At 43.6% G+C, this 24,909-nt stretch overlaps 2 protein-coding genes across 3 annotated transcripts in view; one reads left to right on the forward strand and one right to left on the reverse strand.

Moving 5' to 3' along the window:
- The first annotated feature begins 249 nt into the window (after nucleotides 1–249).
- On the forward strand, nucleotides 250–5,717 carry znf276 (zinc finger protein 276). 2 transcript variants are annotated; one of them, XM_053505910.1, is made up of 11 exons: nucleotides 250–566; nucleotides 849–1,152; nucleotides 1,235–1,281; nucleotides 1,447–1,764; nucleotides 1,872–1,938; nucleotides 2,035–2,112; nucleotides 3,018–3,125; nucleotides 3,240–3,315; nucleotides 4,218–4,335; nucleotides 4,703–4,802; nucleotides 4,887–5,717. In XM_053505910.1, the coding sequence occupies exons 1-11, from the start codon at nucleotides 485–487 to the stop codon at nucleotides 5,086–5,088; spliced, it is 1,500 nt and encodes a 499-aa protein (XP_053361885.1). In that variant the 5' UTR covers nucleotides 250–484; the 3' UTR covers nucleotides 5,089–5,717. The 2 variants fall into 2 exon arrangements, with proteins under 2 accessions (XP_053361885.1, XP_053361886.1); XM_053505911.1 differs by having other exon boundaries at nucleotides 855–1,152.
- Nucleotides 5,444–24,909, reverse strand: part of LOC128531772 (Fanconi anemia group A protein) — a 23,323-nt gene continuing 3,857 nt past the window's right edge. Inside the window, exons 10-42 of the mRNA XM_053505909.1 lie at nucleotides 19,713–19,825; nucleotides 19,542–19,618; nucleotides 19,262–19,403; nucleotides 19,015–19,148; nucleotides 18,822–18,932; nucleotides 18,634–18,729; nucleotides 18,363–18,422; nucleotides 18,190–18,278; nucleotides 18,040–18,100; nucleotides 17,906–17,955; nucleotides 17,038–17,108; nucleotides 16,843–16,938; nucleotides 16,591–16,718; nucleotides 16,402–16,472; nucleotides 13,477–13,576; nucleotides 13,045–13,241; nucleotides 12,859–12,952; nucleotides 12,526–12,747; nucleotides 12,357–12,430; nucleotides 12,164–12,286; nucleotides 11,932–12,007; nucleotides 9,521–9,678; nucleotides 8,887–8,992; nucleotides 8,728–8,787; nucleotides 8,519–8,623; nucleotides 8,246–8,358; nucleotides 7,977–8,118; nucleotides 7,754–7,816; nucleotides 7,525–7,651; nucleotides 7,354–7,435; nucleotides 6,986–7,133; nucleotides 6,808–6,891; nucleotides 5,444–5,660 (exon numbers count right to left, since the gene is read on the reverse strand). Coding sequence (XP_053361884.1) covers nucleotides 5,583–5,660; nucleotides 6,808–6,891; nucleotides 6,986–7,133; nucleotides 7,354–7,435; nucleotides 7,525–7,651; nucleotides 7,754–7,816; nucleotides 7,977–8,118; nucleotides 8,246–8,358; nucleotides 8,519–8,623; nucleotides 8,728–8,787; nucleotides 8,887–8,992; nucleotides 9,521–9,678; nucleotides 11,932–12,007; nucleotides 12,164–12,286; nucleotides 12,357–12,430; nucleotides 12,526–12,747; nucleotides 12,859–12,952; nucleotides 13,045–13,241; nucleotides 13,477–13,576; nucleotides 16,402–16,472; nucleotides 16,591–16,718; nucleotides 16,843–16,938; nucleotides 17,038–17,108; nucleotides 17,906–17,955; nucleotides 18,040–18,100; nucleotides 18,190–18,278; nucleotides 18,363–18,422; nucleotides 18,634–18,729; nucleotides 18,822–18,932; nucleotides 19,015–19,148; nucleotides 19,262–19,403; nucleotides 19,542–19,618; nucleotides 19,713–19,825 — 3,451 coding nt within the window. The 3' untranslated portion in view covers nucleotides 5,444–5,582. The remainder of the gene's footprint in view (nucleotides 5,661–6,807; nucleotides 6,892–6,985; nucleotides 7,134–7,353; nucleotides 7,436–7,524; nucleotides 7,652–7,753; nucleotides 7,817–7,976; nucleotides 8,119–8,245; nucleotides 8,359–8,518; nucleotides 8,624–8,727; nucleotides 8,788–8,886; nucleotides 8,993–9,520; nucleotides 9,679–11,931; nucleotides 12,008–12,163; nucleotides 12,287–12,356; nucleotides 12,431–12,525; nucleotides 12,748–12,858; nucleotides 12,953–13,044; nucleotides 13,242–13,476; nucleotides 13,577–16,401; nucleotides 16,473–16,590; nucleotides 16,719–16,842; nucleotides 16,939–17,037; nucleotides 17,109–17,905; nucleotides 17,956–18,039; nucleotides 18,101–18,189; nucleotides 18,279–18,362; nucleotides 18,423–18,633; nucleotides 18,730–18,821; nucleotides 18,933–19,014; nucleotides 19,149–19,261; nucleotides 19,404–19,541; nucleotides 19,619–19,712; nucleotides 19,826–24,909) is intronic.

Raw genomic sequence — 24,909 nt, forward strand, 5'->3', positions numbered from 1 at the left:
ACTTGATGTTAAAATGGTATGAATGTTTTATATTATTCATTCAAAGCAAAGCCTTTCATTCTTTAAAACAAAATAAATAACAAATAATTTAAACTATTTATAAAAAATCTTCAAACATTTTGTAAAAAGTTTGGAATTCCGACTTCTGAGACAAGCTTATACAGTAGTTCGTGTTAATTCCGCTAATTTCCGCTTGGGGCGCTGTGGCGCTTTGCTGCATTTCTTCTACGTTTATTAACACACGAACACTTCCGGGTTCCGTTGTTTACTTTCTCCTCAGTGTGTGTGTGTAAGACATTAAAAAACACCGCAAACAGCTTTTAATTTAACATTTTATCTTTGTTTATAAGGTCCGTAATCGCTGTAAATCATCCTGCAGGGAGGGTTTATGGCTCTTATGGTTGCGCGCGTGTGTTTAATGAGAGGAAAGTGCGCGCGCTGTTTCCGGTGTGCTGATTGATCCAACAGGAAGAAGTGCTGAGTAATGAAGGGGAGAAAGAGTCGGGCTAAACGAGCTAAACACTCACACACACACAGTGCGGAGACACACAACAGCACACAGACTGGTGAGTATTGCACACACACACACACTCTGCAGAGACACAGAGGAACACACACACACACAGTTACCTGCAGACCCTAGGTCCCTAGACCTTCCCTACGCCCTTCACTGAGGGAGTCACCAACTGCACCTTGTGAGATGCGACCCTCCTTAAACTGTGCATTATGTGGTGGGCGGGGCATGGACAGGGTGTGGGACACTTGTGTGTTTATATGATCTACTTATGTAAATAATACTGGATAATTATGTGCTCTCTGCATGTGTGTGTGTATGTGTGTGTGTTGAGCTGCAGGCAGACTGAACACACAGATCTGCCGGTTGTGTCATGGCCGGTTCTCAGCGAGAAAGCTGCGGCGGGCGTTCGGGTCACAGCCCGGCCCGGTCGCCTGGCCTTCATCACCTGAACACTCGACCCGGCGCTTCTGTTCGGACTTTCAGCAGCTGCTGGGCGTGGCTGTGCGGCACGACTCATCACTCTCTCCCTACGTCTGCTCCGACTGCCACGCCCAGTTCTACCAGTGTCACGGCATCCTGCGGGCCTTCAGACACCGAGTCAACTTAACACCCTCACTCAACACCAACGCTGAGGGGTGAGTACACTCCTCACACACTCGGCACTCGACCCCGTCACGGCTTACAGTGCTCCTTCAGCTCCTTTATGTTTCCTCTCAGGTCCAGTTCAACATGGACGCCGTTCACAGACGAGTCAGATCAGTCCTGTAAGTGTTCAGCCTTCAGTTCTGCATATAAATAAAAACACACACATTTAATAAGAGAGTGCAGCAGACTCAGGGTTTAAACACCACCTAGTGGTAGCCCTGATAACCCATCGGACCGCAGTCACCTTGTTTGCGTGTAACCGTGCCCTCTCCCGACTCGCGTAGCTCCGCCCATCACCTCCGACCCCCACTGTTTGCTGCGGCTAGTGTCGTGGACTCATGAGCACGCGGGGAGCTGCAGTTTCTCTCCTGGCCTGCAGGAGGTGCTGGAGGAGCAGTGTGGAGGCGTGGCCAAGGTGGTGTGGAGCTGCGGGGACGGACACTCCTACACCATGGACACCGGCGTGTGGGAGAGACAAGGGGACGACACACACGCGCACAACCACCAGCCGATCACAAGCAGGGAAGAAAACTCCGCCCACTCCCATACGGAGCAGACGCGGAGCTCCGCCTACAGTCGCTTACACGCCATGGAGACGGACGGTGAGACACAAACAAACCCGATGTGTTATTAGTTAACGTTCTTAATAAAGCAGTGAGGAGCGTCTTTGCACACAAACTTCTTACCGCCTTCTTCTCTTTATGTCCAGGAGCTCCGCGAGGAGACCAGCTCCCATCACCTGCTCAGCGTGGAGAGGACAGCGACCTGTCGGACAGGTGAGCCCGCTGACAGACACACACACACACACACACAGCTGTGTTCGGTGTGTAACAGGTGTCTCTTCCTCTTTCTCTCTCTCTCTCTCTCTGCAGGAATTTCTCCAGTGAGGATGAGGAGGAGGTGAGGAAGAGCAGCGAGGAGGACGGCGCTCACACTCCTCCTGACACGATGTGAGACAAACACAGAGACACACCCGAGTACCTGTATATACATTTAGACCTTTAATCGCATCAGAGAGGAGGGAGCTGGGACTGACGCACTCAGACTGTAACACAGAAAACCTTTTTATATTTATTACTGAGAATATTATGAGTATTTCAAAGGAAGTTTTTTTTTCTGGTTTCCAGAAATAAATGCTTGAAATTAGAAAATAAATCTAAAAATTTATTTATTTTTTTGCTTTAAAAAAATGAAACCTTACTCAGATAAAGGCGGCTGGAATAAAGGAAATATTCTTTAATGTTCCTCATTATAAGAACATTATTACACATATAAAATCATATAAGATCAAAATCTATTTATATAAAATGTACTGATTTTATGCTGTATTTACACATTTTATTGGCAAATCGTTTTGCTTTAATTAAAAAAAATAAATGCTTGGATAATCTGCTCATAGATGAAGAACATTTTTATCTTGAATTTATTTTGGGGGAAAAACAACATTTAGAAATAAGCTATATCACACTTCAGGTCATGCTGTTGTACTGAATATCAGCACGGCTGTGATGCAGTTAGGGTTTACCCTAGGGTTTCATATTCTTTACTTAAAATAATCTAATTTACAATACTTAACTTTATACTTAATTTTTTTTAGGTCAAGGACGGTTGTAATTTCACTACATATCATACTGTGTATGAGACAAATAAAATTAGAATTTAGTTAACTGATCGCGGACGAAAGATTTTTAAAAAGGGTCAGTAAATGTACTCTGTTTGGGGAAACAGTGTATTAAGTAGGAGCTCGGGTTAGGGTTAGATCTAAACCGATAGGGTTTACATCTCACAGTGTGACCACCTGATCTACAGTCTGATCTAAGGAGCTCTGTCTGTGTGTGTGTATATCTGTCCTCAGACTGAGCCCTAACAAGATGAAAAGTAAAGATGTGAAGAACCTGCAGCCTAAAAAGAGGAAGAAGCCCGGACCCAAACCTGGCTGGAAGAAGAAGATCAAATCAGAGCGGTACACACACTCTCTCTTTCTGTACACACACTATACAGTCACTGCATGCATACACAAGTGTGTGTCCCGAACAATTGTGGAAAATTAAACGTTGTGTGTGTGTGTGTGTTACAGAGAGGAACTGCCCACCATCTATAAATGTCCCCATCAGGGCTGTACGGCAGTGTACAGAGGAGTGGACGGGATGAAGGTCAACACACACACACAGTCATTTGTGAAGCTCCTAAAACAAGTTTAAACTATTGTCACACACACTGTTATAAAAGTTGTTTTTGTGTTGGTGTTTTATACACACAAAACAGTAACACACACACAACACAAGCGAGTGGTAACCTGTTGGGAACCTCCCCTCACCCCCCTCGCGCCATCCGCACTCTTCCACATACACAAGACAGGCGGAGAGACCACATGCCCCGCCCACAGTGTGCACGGACCGTGTGGTTCTGATGGTGACTGTGCTGCACCATTTTCATTCCTGACTTCCCATGGACAGAACACACCAGTCCTGATCTGATGTTACGTACAGAACAGCTGGGTGAGAGGGACTGACGTTTTGGAGAAGGTTTCGGTCGGAGAGGTCGTCATTACAGAAGAGCAACTTGATAAAGAAAAAGCTGAGTTTGAAGCTGTTTGTTCCCCACTTTGTTTTGACTCTCAGGGTCACAGTGCAGACGTTAGTTTAACAGGGTTCTCCTCTCCATGAGCTTACAAAAGCAAAAAAAAGTTTGGCGATGAGAATATTTAATCATAAATTATTTATTGCTTCAAAATGTAATTACAAAATTGGAACAAAAAGAAACATATATTGTACAGTAATTTACTTCTTATGGTGCATCTGCAGTACCATCACAGGCCAGACCAGTACCTGACTACAGACACTACAGAACTGTTTTTGAAACAACAAATGCAGATATTATCTTCAGGACAATACACTCACACACACACACAATAACTCACACACACAATACTCTTCAGTGTGCTTCTCCCGGTTCCTGAGCTGTGAGTGTGATTAGATGCTGGAGTCACAGGCCAATAAACACCACTGAAACTTTACACTACTAACGTTGTGTGTGTGTGTGTGTGTGTCCACAGAAGCATGTGAAGGAGCACCACGGGGAGGTGAGGGAGCGGCCCTGTCCTCATCCCGGCTGCAACAAAGTATTCCTGATCGACCGCTACCTGCAGAGACACGTCAAACTCATACACACAGGTGTGTGTGTGTGTGTGTGTGTGTATAGGGGCTGAAATATGGAAATAGCCCAACCTACAGTAGCCTTTCTCACTTGGTAACAGCAATGCTAGGACTTTGTTAAACAGGTGACTGGAGTGCTAAAATTCAGCCCAGTGGGAGGAGCCTAGCTGGCAATCAAACAAAGGGGTGGGGCAAAAAACATACAACAAACGTTTGGCTTTATTTAAGTGTGTGTGTATGATAGTAGAATATTCATAGTGTGTAGTGCGTTAATGTGTAGTGTGTAACGTGTTTAACCTGAAGTGTGTGTATATAATGTACATGTTACACACAACGTTGTGTGTTTGTATGTAGAGTGTGTAAAGTGTGTGTGTGTGTGTTTCAGAGGTAAGGAACTACATCTGTGATCAGTGCGGTCGGACGTTTAAACAGAGGAAACACCTCTCTGTGCACCAGATGAGACATTCAGGAGCAAAACCGCTACAGTGAGACACACACACACACACACACACACACATCACTTACTAACCTACTGAGCTCCAGCCTAACCCTGTGTGTGTATATTGCAGGTGTGAAGTGTGTGGGTTCCAGTGTCGTCAGAGAGCGTCTCTAAAGTATCACATGACCAAGCACAAGGCGGAGGCGGAGCTTGAATTTGCGTGCAGCGTGTGTGAGCGGCGCTTCGAGAAAGCGCACAACCTGAATGTCCACATGAGCATGGTGCACCCGCTGTTACAGGAACACAACACACACACGGCAGACACCGGCTGAGAGTGAACACACACACACACACACACACACGCAGACAGATTTATCAGTTACACAGTGTATTACAGTGTTTAACACACACACACACAGTGACACTAATCACACCGGCTGTGTTACAAATCACTCAAAAGTCCCTACATAGGGAGCTCGTTACAGCTCTGTGTGTGTGTGTTTTCTGAAGGTCCTCATTAGAACACCTGTCAGGAGGAGTGTCCTACATGTCTTTTAGATATACACACACACACACACGGTGGGCTGAGCAGTCACTCCCGCGCACACTCAACACACATTAAGTGCACTTCACCGCATCACTGTGTTTGTGTTCCGCTTCACTCTACAGAACACACTCCAGTCCGTTTACTTCCTGTTCCCGGTTGTGTCGAATAGACTTCCCAGAGTTCCATTGCGTGCCCATGATTACCCACAATCCTCCTCCATAGAGAGAGCTCATCACACACACACACACCGACGTCTTCTAATCAGTGCAAGTCAGCAGGTCAAAGGTCATCAATGGTCAACAGGGCCGCGAGTGCAGCTGCCACCTCGGGGTCGAGCTCCGTGCAGCCCGCCTCCATCTGAGATAGAAAGAGAGAGAAAAACTGTTTATAACACACACACACACACACACACACACACACACACACACACCTAAAGCAGTAGAGGAGTGTGTGTTTGTCAAACAGACAGTCGCTTGGAAATGAAACCATGAGCTAGCATGCTGATTAGCATGAGGAACAGGACTCAGGTGAAGAAATCAACCCCTCACCAAACTCCTAAAATATTCCTCAAACCCATCTACGCCATTTTATATCACAATAAATATGTTATTTAATAACAATTATACTGTGTGTAATATTTACACACCTCTCACACACAAACATGAACAGAAATAAACCAACCCCAGGTCACAAAGCAAAACTGTGGATCTGGCAATGCTGAATAAACCACGAATCTGATCGTTTGCGATATGAATTATTTCATTCTTCCTGTTTTCATCAGCAGTGTTATTTATTTATTTCTGTACATGTTTTTCGACTCGTCTGACGCGTAGGAGGAAAGTGCACAAGGGAAAAATGAATTGGAACAGAACCGTGGGGCACCAAACACCTAACAGTAAATAAAGTGTGTGTGTTTTTTTCTGAGTATTTTTTTTTAACATTTGACCGGTGTATATACTGATTTTGTAATAAACACACAGGGACATGATGTTTGTGAGCTTCTCTCTGATTGGTTGATTCTCTTTACCTGCATTTATTCCACACACCTTTCACACACAGTCACACGTTATAATGAAAGAGTCACATGACCTGCTGCGGGCGCTGGTGAGAGGAAGCAGCAGGTCATGTGACTCATTAGAACAGTGACTAAAAAAACCTGTAAACCAATGTGAAGGAAAATCACCTCCTGCTGCACCTGATAAACAGCGCCATCTATAGCAAATAGTGTGAATAAAGTTTTCAATCCTTTAAATATTTAAGAGGAGCAGTGTTTGTACAGTTTGCTATAAATAGTGCCGTGGCTGTGTTTTTTTTTGGTTTGTTTAAGTGCCTTCATGTGTAAAGGGCCAGTCTGGCGATGTTTACAAGTTTATTTGTTTATGAATTTAATTCCTAATAAATGAAAAAGTTCAGGGTTTTTAAACTAGTGTTGCATAACGTTATACCTGTAAAAGCTATACACTGAGTTTTGTCTACAAGTGTGTGTGTTTATGGGTATACATACCTGTCTTAACTGGGTGTGTGTGATGGAGCCTGGGCGAATCAAAGAGATGCTCTTTAACACAATACGCTGAGCTGCACGCAGTACCTGAAACACACACACACACACAGTAATAATGATTAAACACAGTATTGTCACACAAGTAGGGCCGTGTGTGTGTGTGTGTCCCAATGCGAGAGACCTGTTGCAGTGTGTCGGCCCTGACGTCTGCGGTGTGTCCGAGCAGGAAGAGCTCCATCAGTGCGTTGTATGACATCACAGCTGGGGAGAGGAACCCTGGGGCCGCCATCACTCTGCTCAACACACTCGCATCAACATCCTCCAGCACACTGCACACACACACAGGAGTGTAAGAATAGTATAGTGTGACGTGACCTCATCGTCACGCCTCTATTTCCTGAAATCCCCATCATGCCTCTGGTGTACACAGTGGTCACATGACCTCACATAGTGCGCTAAAGCTAACTAGCACCATCATGCTAAATAGTAAATAAACAATTAGATAGGTGTTCGGTTTAACATTTAAATATGAACCACCTGCCGCCTCACCTGAACAACGCGAACGGCATCAGGCGTGAACACAGGTCCGTGGTTACCATGGAGACCAGAGTCGCGTAGGTACTGCGCTTTCCTGGGAAATATTTACACCATCACCTTATCGTCACTATTGATTATTAGTGTGTGTGTGAGATAGATTAATACAAAATTTAGCAGACACACCTGAGCGATGTTCGTGCTCCATACTGCGCTCTGATTGGTCGAACAGGGACAACCAATCAGAAGAGTCGGCCAGTAGTGTGATAAGAGAAACGCTGAGGGCTTTAGCACCGGACACACTCCGGACACCCTGCACCACACACACACACACACACAAATCTCAGTCTCTGTATTATATACTGTGTGTGTGTGTGTGTGTGTGTGTGTGTGTGTGTGTGTGTGTGCACATTACCTGTGGTGAGATGTGTTCAGAGAGGAAGTCTGTTATGTAGAAGAAGAGCAGAAAAACCAGCACCTACACACACACACACACACACACACACACACAAAAAAACTGTTACACTGAACTGTTTTTACACTTTTAACACCAGGGAAGTTTTAGGGCGCTAAAGCTCATTCTGACACACACACACTCAATAGTAAGAGATGTACTCGTTAGTATTAGCGCCCCTCACCTCTCTGCGCCGTTGAATCAGAGTAAAATTAGCTTTAACGAGCTCAGCGTCGCCGCCCTGCTGTTCAATTGCTCCGTGCACACACGCCGCTAACACCAGTGCAGGAGCCAGGGGGACGTCACCTCGGAGACCCCTCACCCACCTGACCACACACACACACACACACACACACATATTACTAGTGAACAAATGTAAAAAGTTGTTTAGTTACCAGGTTTCAAGAAGTTAAAACTATAGTGTGTGTGTGTGTGTGTGTGCGTGTGTGTCACCTGCAGGCCCACTTTGTGCAGTCAGTGAGTGTTTGTAGCATTTCAGGCTGCTGCCCTCCAATCACACGCTCCCACGTAGAACTCAACACCGGAGAGAGACACGCCCACCACCGCTACACACACACACACACACACACACGGCTATATATTATTAATATAAAAATTAATTTGTGTGTGAATATGTACAGTCTGGATGTGTACAGTAAGTATAAAGTGTGTCTGTATGCGTAGTGTGTGTGTATATATGTGTGTGTGTGTGTGTGTGTGTGTTACCACGGCGGACAGGAGCAGAAGGGGACAGCGCACATTGAGCTGAGACAGAGTCGCATTAACGGCCTCAACAGGGGACTCGCAGCACACACTCGCACTGAGGACCGCCTACAACACACACACACGCACACACACACACACACACAGAGATCAGATTCGAAGCACTGCCATGAATATGATTGTTGTTGTTTTTTTAAGTAGGCGGGGCTTACCAAGAGGAAGTGGCTCGTCAAGGAGTTGGAAAGAGAAGCCTCAGGAGCACACACCCTCCTCTAATAAACAACAACAACAACACTAATAAACAACAGGGAAACAGCTGTGTGTGTGTGTGTGTGTGTGTGTGTGTGTGTGTGTGTGTGAGAGAGAAGGACCTGGTGATTATTGATGTGATTTATGAGCGCTGAACAGTCCAGCGTGCTTCTTACTCCAGCAGTGCACACACACACCAGGAGCGGAGACGGAACAGCGAGGATCACACTGTCTCACACACACACACACACACACACACACACACGTGTACTCGCATGTATAAACATTACAGTCGTAAGCACCGAGTACTCTGTGAGCGTGTGTGTGAGCATGTTTGTTTGAGCGTGAGTGTGTGAGCATGTGTGTGTGTGTGTGTGTAAGCGTGAGTGTCTGAGTATGTGAGCGTGAGTGTGTGTGTGTGTAAGCGTGAGTGTGTGTGTGTGTGTGTGTGTGAGCGTGAGTGCGTGTGAGCGTGTGTGTGTGTGTGTAAGCGTGAGTGCGTGTGAGCGTGTGTGTGTGTGTAAGCGTGAGTGTGTGAGCGTGTAAGCGTGAGTGTGAGTGTGTGTGAGCGTGAGTGTGTGTGAGCGTGAGTGTGTGTGTGAGCGTGAGTGTGTGTGTGAGCGTGAGTGTGTGTGAGCGTGGGTGTGTGTGTGTGAGCGTGAGTGCGTGTGAGCGTGTGTGTGTGTGTGTAAGCGTGAGTGTGTGAGCATGTGTGTGTGTGTGTGTGTGTGTAAGCGTGAGTGTGTGAGCGTGTACCTGTTGCAGGCCTGTAGAGTTCTCTGGAACTCCAATTCAGAGCTGACATTTTTAGGGTCAAAGGTCATGGAGCATCTTTTATCCATCAGATCCCACAGGAAGAGACGCTGCTCTCTCACTTTACTCCTGCGTGTGAACTGCAGTTCCCACAGCAACTCCTGCATACACACACACACACACACACACACACACACACAAAGCTATCACGATATAATTTATCCTGGCATACCTGTCAAAGAGTTTGTAGAAATAATTAAAGGGTTAAATCTAAAAATAATCTGCTCCTCTTTAATGTAATCAGTGATAATAATAATAACAATAATAATAATATTATTATTATTTGAGGTTGAAGCCCACGTCCATGTCTGTGTGTCTCTCTGTACAGCAGAACTCTCTGTCTAACTTATTAATACAAAGAAATCCCATTCTGTAAGGTTGAGTATCTTACGCCTTGTTTACACTAAGTTGTCCTTCTTTGGTGCTCAGACAAATACACTCCCTGTTCGGTAATCGGAGAGTGAATCACAGATGAGAAATGGAAAAAGTAGATAAAAGGATAAAGATGAAGTTTTGTCTTAAAACCACTCCAGCGTGTTAAAATTCACTTATACCACTTCAGCGCTGTTATTTCAGCCAAAGTGAAAATATGAACTAATCCCAGTCAAAATATTCACTTTATCTTTTCTAATTAATATCTATTGGTGCAGGTGTTTGTTTACATTGAGACAGTAGCGCATTAGTAGATTATTTTAAAGTAGATTATTAAATCCCACACATACTGTTCGTAACGGCGCATTTACTCAACATTTTGATTGTTTTTGCACATAACAACACTGATCTCTCAGTTCAGGTATCGTACACACTCTCAGCTCGGACTGATGATGATATTTTTGCTCTTACGACCGGTGTTTTAGCTTATAGTGGAGTTCCACATATCGTGGCAAATGTTTTATGAACTATGCCAATTTTCTAAACACAAACCCAACAACTACTTAAGTACTGAAAGAGCAAACAAGTTTATTGCAACCAAGAGTAAACGGACAGCACTGGACTGGCCAGCCAGAAGACAACAGACACTCCACGAAAATTCTGCAAGATCCCGTCACTTCCCCAATTTTACATGGTTCATATACCTTCACTTAGCAATTACATCATTGTTTGCTCCTCCTTTAGTCAAGAAACTACTTAATATTCATGAGATGCAAGCTAATTTTGCTCAGGTCCGATTGATATGGCACCTCCCCATGACGTAATTTTGCCCTCTCATCTCATATTTATTTATGTCTGGGTCGGCCTAAAAGATCTTGTTTTGGTTTGTTCCTGTTCTCTTAACCAGACGATTGACCACTGCTGGTTAAGACTTGGGTTTTCGTCGGAGAAAGTTTTAAGCTTTTTCTAAGATACATAATAATCATATTCCTATTTTCCTATTTCTATTCAATAACTGTTCTTAAAGTTATTGAAATAATTTATTGGTTAATTTTTTAGTTTTACTATACTTTATTTATTTATTCTTTTTATGATCTGAAGATTATAATGAATAATTATTGGACTTAATACTTAGGGTCTAAGAACACCCTGACTAAGTACAGTTAGGGTGTACATTTTATTAATTTAGTCAAAGCTTGATTGCATTAGATTATATTATTTTAAATATTTTAGTTTTTGTTGCATAATTATTCTTTTTCCTTATTTAAAAGACTAATCATTAATATTTTGATTAATAAAATAATCATATTCCTCTTAAATCATAATTTGATTATTAACCTTTATGATTTTAAACACTGACGTTTGATAATATACCTATACTTTGTGGATTAGTTATAAACTATAGTTATATTAATTAATTACTTAATATCCAAAAAGTTACAACCTTCACTGATTGATTTTGGTTATGTAGTGTAATATAAAGTGAAGTAAGGGATAGTAATGGATTTGATTATTAACTATTGACCCCTTCGTTTTTTAGCTTTAAAACAGGAAGTCCGGCCATCTGTGCTCTGTGTCCAAAAAAAACGGAACTGAAAGTTATTTCTTTTAACTTTTCCTAAGCGTCTCTGTTGATCTTATTTCGGCAAAGAACTTTTGGACTTTTTCATTACGTTCTGCTTTTAAGTTCCTTATTTCTTTCTCTCTGTTTGTACGGTTTGTTCTCGGGTCACACTTCGCTTACTTTTCTGCTTAATTATCGTTAGTTATGAATAAACAGCTATAAAACAAAATAAAAAGGAGTAAATATTATTATTATTATTAATTATTAAGTGTGCCTGGGTGCACTTATTACTGTTTCCTCAGAAATCCATTGCGCAATCCATTTATTATTCCCTAAAACTTGGACCGTTTCACGCCTGAATGTTGTTATTGTAGGCACACACACACACACACACACACACACACACCTATAAGCATACCTGCAGTCTGGCCAGGATGTCTACATTACAGGAATCTGTGTGAGGTGGAACTGGGAAATACATCTCTGGAGACACACTGTACACACACACACACACACACACACACACACACACACACACACACACACACACACAATGATCAGAGACATTTTCTCCAAACACATTCATCTGTCTGATATCACATAAGCAGCTTGTGTGTGTGTGTGTGTGTGTGTGTGTGTGTGTGTCTGACCCTATATCCAAGACAGCGTTGACGATGTGTGTACACGCCGTCACCGTGTTTCCCTCACAGCCTCCAGAGCTCACACACAGGGGGAGGAGCCACTGCTGACACGCCCACCGCTGGTACACCTGCCTGCAACACCTCACTGTTAGAGTTCAATTTATATCACACTGTGTGTGTGTGTGTGTGTGTGTGTGTGTACCTCTCTGTATCAGACAGCGCATCTTCACTGCGCTGCACTCGAAGCTCAAACATCAGCCAGTCAGAAAACGACAACTGAACACACACACACACACACATTAGGTTGCTAATTTTTTTTTTGGAATCCAAGTATTTCTTTGTGTGTGTGTGTGTGTGTGTGTGTGTCCTACCTGGTGTCCCGGTTGTTTCCAGAGGTTCCTGACAGATGTTTGTCCCCACAGCGCTGTCACAGAGCTCCTCACACTCCTCTTGCGGTCGGTCACACTCGACCACGCCCACACACATTCCCCCTCGTCTGTGCGCTCCTTCTCCCCCTCCTCATCTACCCGTCTCACTGCTGCTAACACACCTGACCGCAGCTCTGGCACAAGCCTTGGCATGAGGAACAGCAGCTACACACACACACACACACACACAAGAATGATGTGAAAGACGCCTGCAGGACGATTAGAGGAATAAAGGCGAGGTGCTGATGGAGGGATGATGGAGAGAGAAGTACGTACCCGTTTATAAAGGCGAGAGGGAATGAAGTGTGTGAGCTCCTCAGTGCGTGAACTGGATTTACACAGAGCGTAACACACTGCTAAAACACAGAACCTGCACACACACACACACAAACTTTATAAATTATGACCCAACTGAATGAAGTAATATTCTTTTTTTTATGTGTGTGTGTGTGAGATAGAGACCTAAGAGAGAACTCCATGCTGCCCCCAGTGGAAGAAGGTAAAGCGTCACTCAGGGCCTCGGATGGAGACAGACGGGTAGAGTGTGTGAGACAGGTGGAGTGAGACAGGTCCACTGGGGGAAACTTGTCCCTACACACATGCAGCTCCACCACCAACACCGCCAGGGCCAGGACATGGGCGGGAGACAGAGACGGCCCCTACACACACACACACACACACACACACACACATCACCACAGCTGTACAAGCAAACTGTATATCCAGTTCAGATGAATTGGGTCTGTGATTGTATTCTGAGTGATTGGCGCCCTCTAGTGCTGGTGAGTGTACCGTCACTTTATTACTTAGAGTTATTAAGTAAACTAATCATTGCATGTGTGTGTGTGTGTGTGTGTGTGTGTGTGTGTGTGTGTGTGTGTGTGTGTGTGTTACCTGGAGGCAGAGAAGTTGCAGAACTCTGTGTAGGATGTGTGTGTACAGCTGTGTGTGTCCTAGTAACATGTTTAGAAACACTCCAACCCACGGACACTGCCTACACACACACACACACACACACACACACACACACACAAACACACACACAAATGATTGAATTCAACAACAACTATATCTGGGTGTTAAAGTAACTGTAATCAAACACACACACACACACGCACACACACACACACACACACACACACACACTAGGGCTGGACGATATGGCAAAAATTTATATCACAATATATTTCTTAATATTGGTCGATACGATACAATTCCGATATCGATATGGACGATATTATATATATATATAAACAATACAAAAAGAATAAGGTTCACTTTTCATTTTTATTTATCCTTTACAAAAAAGAAATGTGAAATAAACTACCAAATAAATGAAAACTCTTATTAAACGCTTATTAATAATAATATAATTCAGGTTTTGGGATTTGTGGTTTGCCGCGAGTCGTGCAGGTGTTGGTTGTGGCTGCGGTTTCTCTGCTGTTGTGTCTTCTGTTGTTTTTTTTCTCTTTTTCTTCGGCAGGTGCGGAAGCAAATTTTGATTGTATTCTCTCCCCCCTCCCTTTTTTTTTTTTTTTCTCTTTTCCCTTTTTTTTTTCCCTCAATTGTTTGTTTGTTTATTTATTTTTATTCCCTTTTCTTTTTTTTACTCTCTTCTCTTTCTTTGGTCCCCCAGTCTTGTCTGTTATAATATGGGAAACAAACAAAAAAAAAAAAAAAAAAAAAAATGGCTGTGAATGATGATAGAACAGCTACACATACACTCTGCTATGTGTTATCTGTGATACTGACAGGCCGGAAAAAAAAAAAAAAAGAAATAAAATAAAATAATTATAATATATTTCCATTTAAACTAGAACAGGCTGATTATTTATATAAATTGAAACAACAAACAAACTGCTACAGCCAGGATAAAGAAACAAAAATAAAAAAATAAAAATAAAGAGTGAGCAACAACAAAAACACATTGCTCTGGACGGAACATTGACACCCTATGACAGGCGCTAGAGGTTTCTAGAAAGGGGCAAATACTTTTCCATGGCACTGCACATGTAGTCAGATTGTTCCACTGGGGTGAAACTGTGCCAGGTGGAGTTATAACACTTTCACAATCATACTAACTACACTGATATGAATAACTTTGAATAATGAACTTATTGTTCTTTCCTTTGTTTCCTTGTTTTACAAATACGACCCAATATATGTTCAGTGATACTTTTTTGTTTGTTATATTTTTATACTAGTATGTGGTTTTAAAAATGAATTCCCACTTTAATGATCCAGTGTATTATGATGTGGGATGTGGTGGGCTGCTGGATCCTGCCTCGGTGTCCCTGACCTGTTATAGGCAGAATCTGTTCATTTGAAGCATTTCACAGCATTTACCTCTAAAGCTTTTTTTTTTTTCGTGTCACTTTCAGCTCCACCTTTTCTTTTTCCTCCTTTTCATTCATTAAAATTATTATTAATTTGCTCAAAGAAATTTGCTACATCGAGAAAAGATCTATATCTCTCCCTCCGTGAACTAAAAGTGAAGGTGTCTAATTAATATTGAGGGAGGGCAATTCATCCGCACGCGCAGTAACATAAACACACTGTTAGCTTCTCCGCTATATTTGTAATGTTGCTCGCGGCAGCGTAACAGCCCGTTAATTCATGCTCGTGTATTTTCAGGTCATAGTACGACCTTTCGGGTGGATCCTGCTCTTAAATCCAACTAAAAACTCCTGAAAAGAAAACAAAACTCCGGCTCTATATCCCAGCTTACATCTCGCATTCGCGTTCACACACACCGGACCTCATTACCCACAATGCATCTCCCGCACTGGACTACACTCCCATAAACAGCTGTCGTAAATCAACCTCTCTCTCCCGCAACAACACGCTCTTTGTCGACGGCGTCCGTGCGATCGATGCACTTATCCATATGAGTAGGAAAGAGATGTAATATTATGGTTTCCGTCATTTTTTATATATTTGCGTACTGACTGAGTCGGAACACTGGGAAAACTCCCGGTACTCCAGATGGCCAGTGTGTGTATATATATATATTCAAATGTATATCGAAATATCGGAAATGTGTTTAAAAATCGTATCACCGTGATTGAAAAAAAAATGCAATATATATTGATATCGAATTATTGTCCAGCCCTAACACACACATATTCACACACACACATATTCACACACACACACACACACACATATTCACACACACACACACACACACACACATATTCACACACACACACACACACACACACACACATATTCACACACACACACACACATATTCACACACACACACGCACATATTCACACACACACACATATTCACACACACACACGCACATATTCACCCACACACACGCACATATTCACACACACACACATGCACATATTCACACACACACACACACACATATATATTCACACACACACACACACACACTTATATATTCACACACACACACACACACACACACACATATATTCACACACATATACACACACACTTATATATTCACACACACACACTTATATATTCACACACACACACTTATATATTCACACACACACACTTATATATTCACACACACACACTTATATATTCACACACACACACTTATATATTCACACACACACATATATTCACACACACACATATATTCACACACACACACACTTATATTCACACACACACACACACACTTATATTCACACACACACACACACACACTTATATATTCACACACACACTTATATATTCACACACACACACTTATATATTCACACACACACACTTATATATTCACACACACACACACACACAATAAAGTAATAAGATAGAGTGTTTACCTGTTTGGCAGAGTGACCCTACATGCAGCCATGACACACTCACAGAAACCATGCAGGATCACGTTTACAACCTACACACACACACACACACACACACACACACACACAGTAAAATAAATAAACACACACATTTATACAATATTATTGTGCTCTTAGATCAGCGGTGTGTGTGTGTGTGTGTCTTCTTACGGGAGGTGTGTGTGATGGAGTATGTGGGTCCAGGGTCAGTGTTATGGTCTCACGCTCGCTCTTTTCGTCCAGACGGTCACACACACCGCTCAGCGTCTGAGACAGTCTGACAATCTGTGCGCGCACCTCTGATAGTGTGAAAACACAGTCATACAACCGTCAGCAGAAATTAGGTCACGTTAAGGTCCCGTCCGCGTGTTCTATAGGACAGAGAAGGTGTGTATGTGTGTGTATGTGTGTGTGTGTGTGTACCTCCTTCAGCAGCCTCGGTAGTCAGTAGCCTCCTCAGCTCCATTAACTGAGTGTGAACACCCTCCTGAGGGTCCTGCTCCTTTGGATCACACACACCTGTATCACACACACACACACACACTTACGATACATCTTGAATAGTTTCTACAAATAAAATATATCATAGAGGATGACAGTCGTGTTGTAGAGACTGACCTGCCTCCTGCTGCTGCCTCAGACACGACTCGGTATAGGAGGAGTACAGAGCGGCCGGAATCTTCTCTGCCCTACATACACACACACACACACACACACACACACATACACACACACACACACACACACACACAGTTACTAATGTGTATTTATACTATAAAGTGTAAGTATGTAGTAGATATTCGATCAATAAATGATTCAGTTTTGTAAATGAGTCATTATGGTGAAGGAATCACAAACACTGAGTCGTTCATTTGGTTCAGTTGCTGCTGCAGGTTTTTTGTTTAACTTTACACGCCGTAAATCAATGAATTGTTTCGATTCTGGCTTCAATCCTGTGTTTCAGTAAATCACCTGGTGATCACCTTTGCGATTCAGAGAGTCAGTGTGTGAATCGCTGAATCATTTGGCATAAGGATTCAGATTCAGTTATTTGTCACATGGACCTTACAGCACAGTGAAATGATTTTTTTCGATGTCCGAGCGCAGGGTCAGCAAGAAAACAGCGCCCTCTGGAGAGGACAGGGTTGAGGGCCTTCGTCAGGGGCTCAACACTGCCCCGTAAATGACCCGAATCACTACATACTCTAACACACACACACACACACACACACACTAATCACACAGAGTCTGCCCCAGGGTAACTACACAATGTTATATTATACATGTCATATTGTTCTAAAACTTCACTTGTTTATTGTCTTATAACAATTCATAATTATAAACAAGTCACTTATGCCACGCCCATGTGTTAATATATAACATCAAGAGGGCCGTGCCTAATCCTCAATACATAATACGATGGAAGTGTGTGTGTGTGTGTGTGTGTGTGTGTGTGTGTGTGAGAGAGAGAGAGTGAAAAACCCACTTTTTCAGTGCCTCAATGAAGGCCATGCGATTATCAGGTTTCTCTGGAAGCTGTCAAGAACATAGAGAGACATTTAGAATGACACACAGCAAACATACGTGTGTGTGTGTGTGTGTGTGTGTGTGTGTTCTCACCATGCGTGGCGTTAGCAGAGCCGGAAGGAATCGGGACAGGAAATAAGGCCGTCTGAATATACTAAACACACATTACACACAAGATTAAACACAAAGCTTATTAAATGTGTGTGTGTGTGTGTGTGTGTGTGTGTGTGTGCGTGCCTATACCTGGCTTCCATGACAGTGGGTGGGATCCTGCCAGTGCTTTGAAACAATGCTACAGCTTTCTCCACGTCCTGCTGTGCAACACACTCCGGCTACACACACGCACACATTAGAAACATTACATGCATGTCAGCAGTGATGTAGTAATGGGTGCCAACAGGGGGCGCTTCACTCACCTGAACCTCAGGTGCAGCACCTGAGACTACCTCGTACATACCCATCTGTTCAACGGAAACCTGCGCACACACACACACACACACACACAAGCACACACACACACAAAAGGATTTTCCAAAAATAAAAAATTTGGTGCACTTCATATACAGCATGAGGAGGGGTGTGTGGGCGGAGTTAGAGGCAGTGCAGAACACTTATTGGTCAGATATAATTATCACAAAGGTGATGTCATTGATCAGACAGGGTTGATTTGGAAAATCAAAAAAGAACCTTGAGGTCAGAGAGGCGTGTCCGGGCCAGAGAGATAAACTCCTGCAGGAGAGAGCGGTGTTTCCCCGGAACATAGGGTGGGTGCATGACATGGACCTACACACACACACACACACACACACACACACACTTTAACCACTTGAACGGTAAAGTGTATTAAGTGTTCGGTCTTAATCCTTGGACCCCACCTTCAGGTACTGCGGGGGGTCGAAAGGCACGAGGTCAGACAGGAACTTCAACAGGAACACCAAGGACTTCTTACTGTTACCATGGTAACCGCTCGCCCCGCCAAAGGAGAGCTAGAGAAGGGAAAATTATTTCTAACATTGTGATGTTTAAACACACACACACGTACCCACGCGCACACATATGTACACACACCTTGAACCAGTCGCTGTAGGAGGGAAAAATGGCAGGACCCTCTAGCGCCCCCTGTCGAGCTAACAGGAAGGCGGTGATCATCTTCTCCACATCGTACGAGTGAAACGCCGAGCTCAGCATCCTGGACAACAACCCTATACACACACACACACACACAATATACTAACGGACATAATACAACACCTCTAAGTAAATGTGTGACGGTGTGTGTGTGTGTGTGTGTGTGTGTGTGTGTGTGTGTGTGTACCTTTGAGGCAGGCCTGTGTGTCTGTGTGATACACCAGCAGTGTTGAAATGCAGGACAGCACATTCTGCCAGTTCACTTCCAGCGTATCTAACACCTGCTGCAGGTGAGAACACACCTCCTCCATACTGAACACCACACACACCTGAGAGAAAGAAGGAGACAGCAGACAGTTTGTCTCACGCCAGTGTGTGTGTGTGTGGGAAGTGTATCTGGGGTGTGTGTGAGTTGACAGAGGTGTCCGTGTCCGATACACAACCTAAGCGTAAGAATACACCTTTACCTTACAGATCAATGACGTCATCAGCGGAGACGTTTTAGCAAAACTCCACTGACTCTGCATCGCTACCGCATCCGACACTAAACACACACACACACACACACACACACACACACAGGTGAAGCACAAAATTTACACAAGCACATATACACACACCACAGGTAAAGTTCTTACCTTTGAGACGGGGCTGGTGTGTGAGTGTGTGTGTAAGAGTGTGCGTAAAGAACCGGCGAACAGCATCCTCTGACACAGACACGGAATACACAGACAACTCCAACACACGGAGCCTGTTTCACACACACACACACTGATTTAGATTCTTATACACTTTATAAATTGAAAAATAAGGGGACGTGGCCTCTGTTTCTCGTCTGCCGTTATCAATAAAGTGGGCGTGGTCTCTGTTTTATTGTCTGTCAGTATCAGTAAAGGAGGCGTGGCCTCAGTTTATTGCCTGTCAATAGCAGTAAATGAGGCGTGGCCTCGGTTTATTGTCTGTCGTTATCAATAAAGAAGACATGGCCTCTGTCTTATTGTCTGTCAGTATCAATAAAGGAGGCGTGGCCTCTGTCTTATTGTCTGTCAGTTAGAAAGGCGTGGCCTCTGTCTTATTGTCTGTCGTTATCAATAAAGGAGACATGGCCTCTGTTTATTGTCTGTCAGTAACACTAAAGGAGTGGCCTCTGTTTATTGTCTCTTGTTATCAATAAAGGTGGCGTGGCTTCTGTCTTATTGTCTGTCAGTATCAATAAAGGTGGCGTGGCTTTTGTCTTATTGTCTGTCAGTATCAGTAAAGGAGGCGTGGCCTTTGTCTTATTGTCTGTCAGTATCAGTAAAGGAGGCGTGGCCTTTGTCTTATTGTCTGTCAGTATCAGTAAAGGAGGCGTGGCCTCAGTTTATTGTCTGTCGTTATCAATAAAGGAGGCGTGGCTTCTGTCTTATTGTCTGTCAGTTAGAAAGGCGTGGCCTCTGTCTTATTGTCTGTCGTTATCAATAAAGGAGACATGGCCTCTGTTTATTGTCTGTCAGTAACACTAAAGGAGTGGCCTCTGTTTATTGTCTCTTGTTATCAATAAAGGTGGCGTGGCTTCTGTCTTATTGTCTGTCAGTATCAGTAACACTAAAGGAGTGGCCTCTGTCTTATTGTCTGTCAGTATCAGTAAAGGAGGCGTGGCCTCAGTTTATTGTCTGTCGTTATCAATAAAGGAGGCGTGGCCTCTGTTTATTGTCTCTTGTTATCAATAAAGGTGGCGTGGCTTCTGTCTTATTGTCTGTCAGTATCAGTAAAGGAGGCGTGGCTTCTGTCTTATTGTCTGTCAGTATCAGTAAAGGAGGCGTGGCCTCAGTTTATTGCCTGTCAATAGCAGTAAAGGAGGCGTGGCCTCTGTCTTATTGTCTGTCGTTATCAATAGAGGAGGCGTGGCCTCCGTTATTGTCTGGCAGTAACACTAAAGGAGTGGCCTCTGTTTATTGTCTCTTGTTATCAATAAAGGTGGCGTGGCCTCTGTCTTATTGTCGGTCAGTATCAGTAAAGGAGGCGTGGCCTCTGTTTATTGCCTGTCGTTATCAGTAAAGGAGGCGTGGCCTCTGGCTTCTTGTCTGTCAGTATCACTAAAGGAGCCGTGGCTTCTGTCTTACTGCCTGTCAGCATCAATAAAGAAGGCGTGGCCTCAGTTTATTGTCTCTCATTATCAATAAAGGAAGCTGGCCTCTGTTTATTGCCTGTCAGTATCAGTATAGGAGGCGTGGCCTCTGTCTTATTGTCTGTCAGTATCAGTAAAGGAGGCGTGGCCTCTGTCTTATTATCTCAGTAACAGTAAAGGAGGCGTGGCTTCTGTCTTATTGTCTGTCAGTATCAGTAAAGGAGGCGTGGCCTCTGTCTTATTGTCTGTCAGTATCAGTAAAGGAGGCGTGGCCTCAGTTTATTGTCTGTCGTTATCAATAAAGGAGGCGTGGCTTCTGTCTTATTGTCTGTCAGTTAGAAAGGCGTGGCCTCTGTCTTATTGTCTGTCGTTATCAATAAAGGAGACGTGGCCTCCGTTATTGTCTCTTGTTATCAATAAAGGTGGCGTGGCTTCTGTCTTATTGTCTGTCAGTATCAGTAACACTAAAGGAGTGGCCTCTGTCTTATTGTCTGTCAGTATCAGTAAAGGAGGCGTGGCCTCAGTTTATTGTCTGTCGTTATCAATAAAGGAGGCGTGGCCTCTGTTTATTGTCTCTTGTTATCAATAAAGGTGGCGTGGCTTCTGTCTTATTGTCTGTCAGTATCAGTAAAGGAGGCGTGGCTTCTGTCTTATTGTCTGTCAGTATCAGTAAAGGAGGCGTGGCCTCAGTTTATTGCCTGTCAATAGCAGTAAATGAGGCGTGGCCTCGGTTTATTGTCTGTCGTTATCAATAAAGAAGACATGGCCTCTGTCTTATTGTCTGTCAGTATCAATAAAGGAGGCGTGGCCTCTGTCTTATTGTCTGTCAGTTAGAAAGGCGTGGCCTCTGTCTTATTGTCTGTCGTTATCAATAAAGGAGACATGGCCTCTGTTTATTGTCTGTCAGTAACACTAAAGGAGTGGCCTCTGTTTATTGTCTCTTGTTATCAATAAAGGTGGCGTGGCTTTTGTCTTATTGTCTGTCAGTATCAGTAAAGGAGGCGTGGCCTTTGTCTTATTGTCTGTCAGTATCAGTAAAGGAGGCGTGGCTTCTGTCTTATTGTCTGTCAGTATCAGTAACACTAAAGGAGTGGCCTCTGTCTTATTGTCTGTCAGTATCAGTAAAGGAGGCGTGGCCTCAGTTTATTGTCTGTCGTTATCAATAAAGGAGGCGTGGCTTCTGTCTTATTGTCTGTCAGTTAGAAAGGCGTGGCCTCTGTCTTATTGTCTGTCGTTATCAATAAAGGAGACGTGGCCTCTGTTTATTGTCTGTCAGTAACACTAAAGGAGTGGCCTCTGTTTATTGTCTCTTGTTATCAATAAAGGAGGCGTGGCTTCTGTCTTATTGTCTGTCAGTATCAGTAACACTAAAGGAGTGGCCTCTGTCTTATTGTCTGTCAGTATCAGTAAAGGAGGCGTGGCCTCAGTTTATTGTCTGTCGTTATCAATAAAGGAGGCGTGGCCTCTGTTTATTGTCTCTTGTTATCAATAAAGGTGGCGTGGCTTCTGTCTTATTGTCGGTCAGTATCAGTAAAGGAGGCGTGGCCTCTGTTTATTGCCTCTGCCGTTATCAATAAAGTGGGCGTGGTCTCTGTTTATTGCCTGTCAGTAACAGTAAAGGAGGCGTGGCCTCTGTTTTATTGTGTCGTTATCAATAAAGAAGACATGGCCTCTGTCTTATTGTCTGTCAGTATCAATAAAGGAGGCGTGGCCTCTGTCTTATTGTCTGTCAGTATCAGTTAGAAAGGCGTGGCCTCTGTCTTATTGTCTGTCAGTATCAGTAAAGGAGGCGTGGCTTCTGTCTTATTGTCTGTCAGTATCAGTAAAGGAGGCGTGGCTTCTGTCTTATTGTCTGTCAGCATCAATAAAGGAGGCGTGGCCTCTGTCTTATTGTCTGTCAGTATCAGTAAAGGAGGCGTGGCCTCAGTTTATTGTCTGTCGTTATCAATAAAGGAGGCGTGGCTTCTGTCTTATTGTCTGTCAGTTAGAAAGGCGTGGCCTCTGTCTTATTGTCTGTCGTTATCAATAAAGGAGACGTGGCCTCCGTTATTGTCTCTTGTTATCAATAAAGGTGGCGTGGCTTCTGTCTTATTGTCTGTCAGTATCAGTAACACTAAAGGAGTGGCCTCTGTCTTATTGTCTGTCAGTATCAGTAAAGGAGGCGTGGCCTCAGTTTATTGTCTGTCGTTATCAATAAAGGAGGCGTGGCCTCTGTTTATTGTCTCTTGTTATCAATAAAGGTGGCGTGGCTTCTGTCTTATTGTCTGTCAGTATCAGTAAAGGAGGCGTGGCTTCTGTCTTATTGTCTGTCAGTATCAGTAAAGGAGGCGTGGCCTCAGTTTATTGCCTGTCAATAGCAGTAAATGAGGCGTGGCCTCGGTTTATTGTCTGTCGTTATCAATAAAGAAGACATGGCCTCTGTCTTATTGTCTGTCAGTATTAATAAAGGAGGCGTGGCCTCTGTCTTATTGTCTGTCAGTTAGAGAGGCGTGGCCTCTGTCTTATTGTCTGTCGTTATCAATAAAGGAGACATGGCCTCTGTTTATTGTCTGTCAGTAACACTAAAGGAGTGGCCTCTGTTTATTGTCTCTTGTTATCAATAAAGGTGGCGTGGCTTCTGTCTTATTGTCTGTCAGTATCAGTAAAGGAGGCGTGGCTTCTGTCTTATTGTCTGTCAGTATCAGTAAAGGAGGCGTGGCTTCTGTCTTATTGTCTGTCAGTATCAGTAAAGGAGGCGTGGCCTTTGTCTTATTGTCTGTCAGTATCAGTAAAGGAGGCGTGGCCTCAGTTTATTGTCTGTCGTTATCAATAAAGGAGGCGTGGCTTCTGTCTTATTGTCTGTCAGTTAGAAAGGCGTGGCCTCTGTCTTATTGTCTGTCGTTATCAATAAAGGAGGCGTGGCCTCTGTTTATTGTCGGTCAGTAACATTAAAAGAGTGGCCTCTGTTTATTGTCTCTTGTTATCAATAAAGGTGGCGTGGCCTCTGTCTTATTGTCTGTCAGTATCAGTAAAGGAGGCGTGGCCTCAGTTTATTGTCTGTCGTTATCAATAAAGGAGGCGTGGCCTCTGTTTATTGTCTCTTGTTATCAATAAAGGTGGCGTGGCTTCTGTCTTATTGTCTGTCAGTATCAGTAAAGGAGGCGTGGCTTCTGTCTTATTGTCTGTCAGTATCAGTAAAGGAGGCGTGGCTTCTGTCTTATTGCCTGTCAATAGCAGTAAAGGAGGTGTGGCCTCTGTCTTATTGTCTGTCGTTATCAATAAAGGAGGCGTGGCCTCTGTCTTATTGTCTGTCAGTATCAGTTAGAAAGGCGTGGCCTCTGTCTTATTGTCTGTCGTTATCAATAAAGGAGGCGTGGCCTCTGTTTATTGTCGGTCAGTAACATTAAAAGAGTGGCCTCTGTTTATTGTCTCTTGTTATCAATAAAGGTGGCGTGGCCTCTGTCTTATTGTCTGTCAGTATCAGTAAAGGAGGCGTGGCCTCAGTTTATTGTCTGTCGTTATCAATAAAGGAGGCGTGGCCTCTGTTTATTGTCTCTTGTTATCAATGAAGGTGGCGTGGCTTCTGTCTTATTGTCTGTCAGTATCAGTAAAGGAGGCGTGGCTTCTGTCTTATTGTCTGTCAGTATCAGTAAAGGAGGCGTGGCTTCTGTCTTATTGCCTGTCAATAGCAGTAAAGGAGGTGTGGCCTCTGTCTTATTGTCTGTCGTTATCAATAAAGGAGGCGTGGC

The sequence above is a fragment of the Clarias gariepinus genome, chromosome 10 (assembly GCF_024256425.1).
Source record: "Clarias gariepinus isolate MV-2021 ecotype Netherlands chromosome 10, CGAR_prim_01v2, whole genome shotgun sequence".
NCBI classification, from domain to species: Eukaryota; Metazoa; Chordata; class Actinopteri; order Siluriformes; family Clariidae; genus Clarias; species Clarias gariepinus.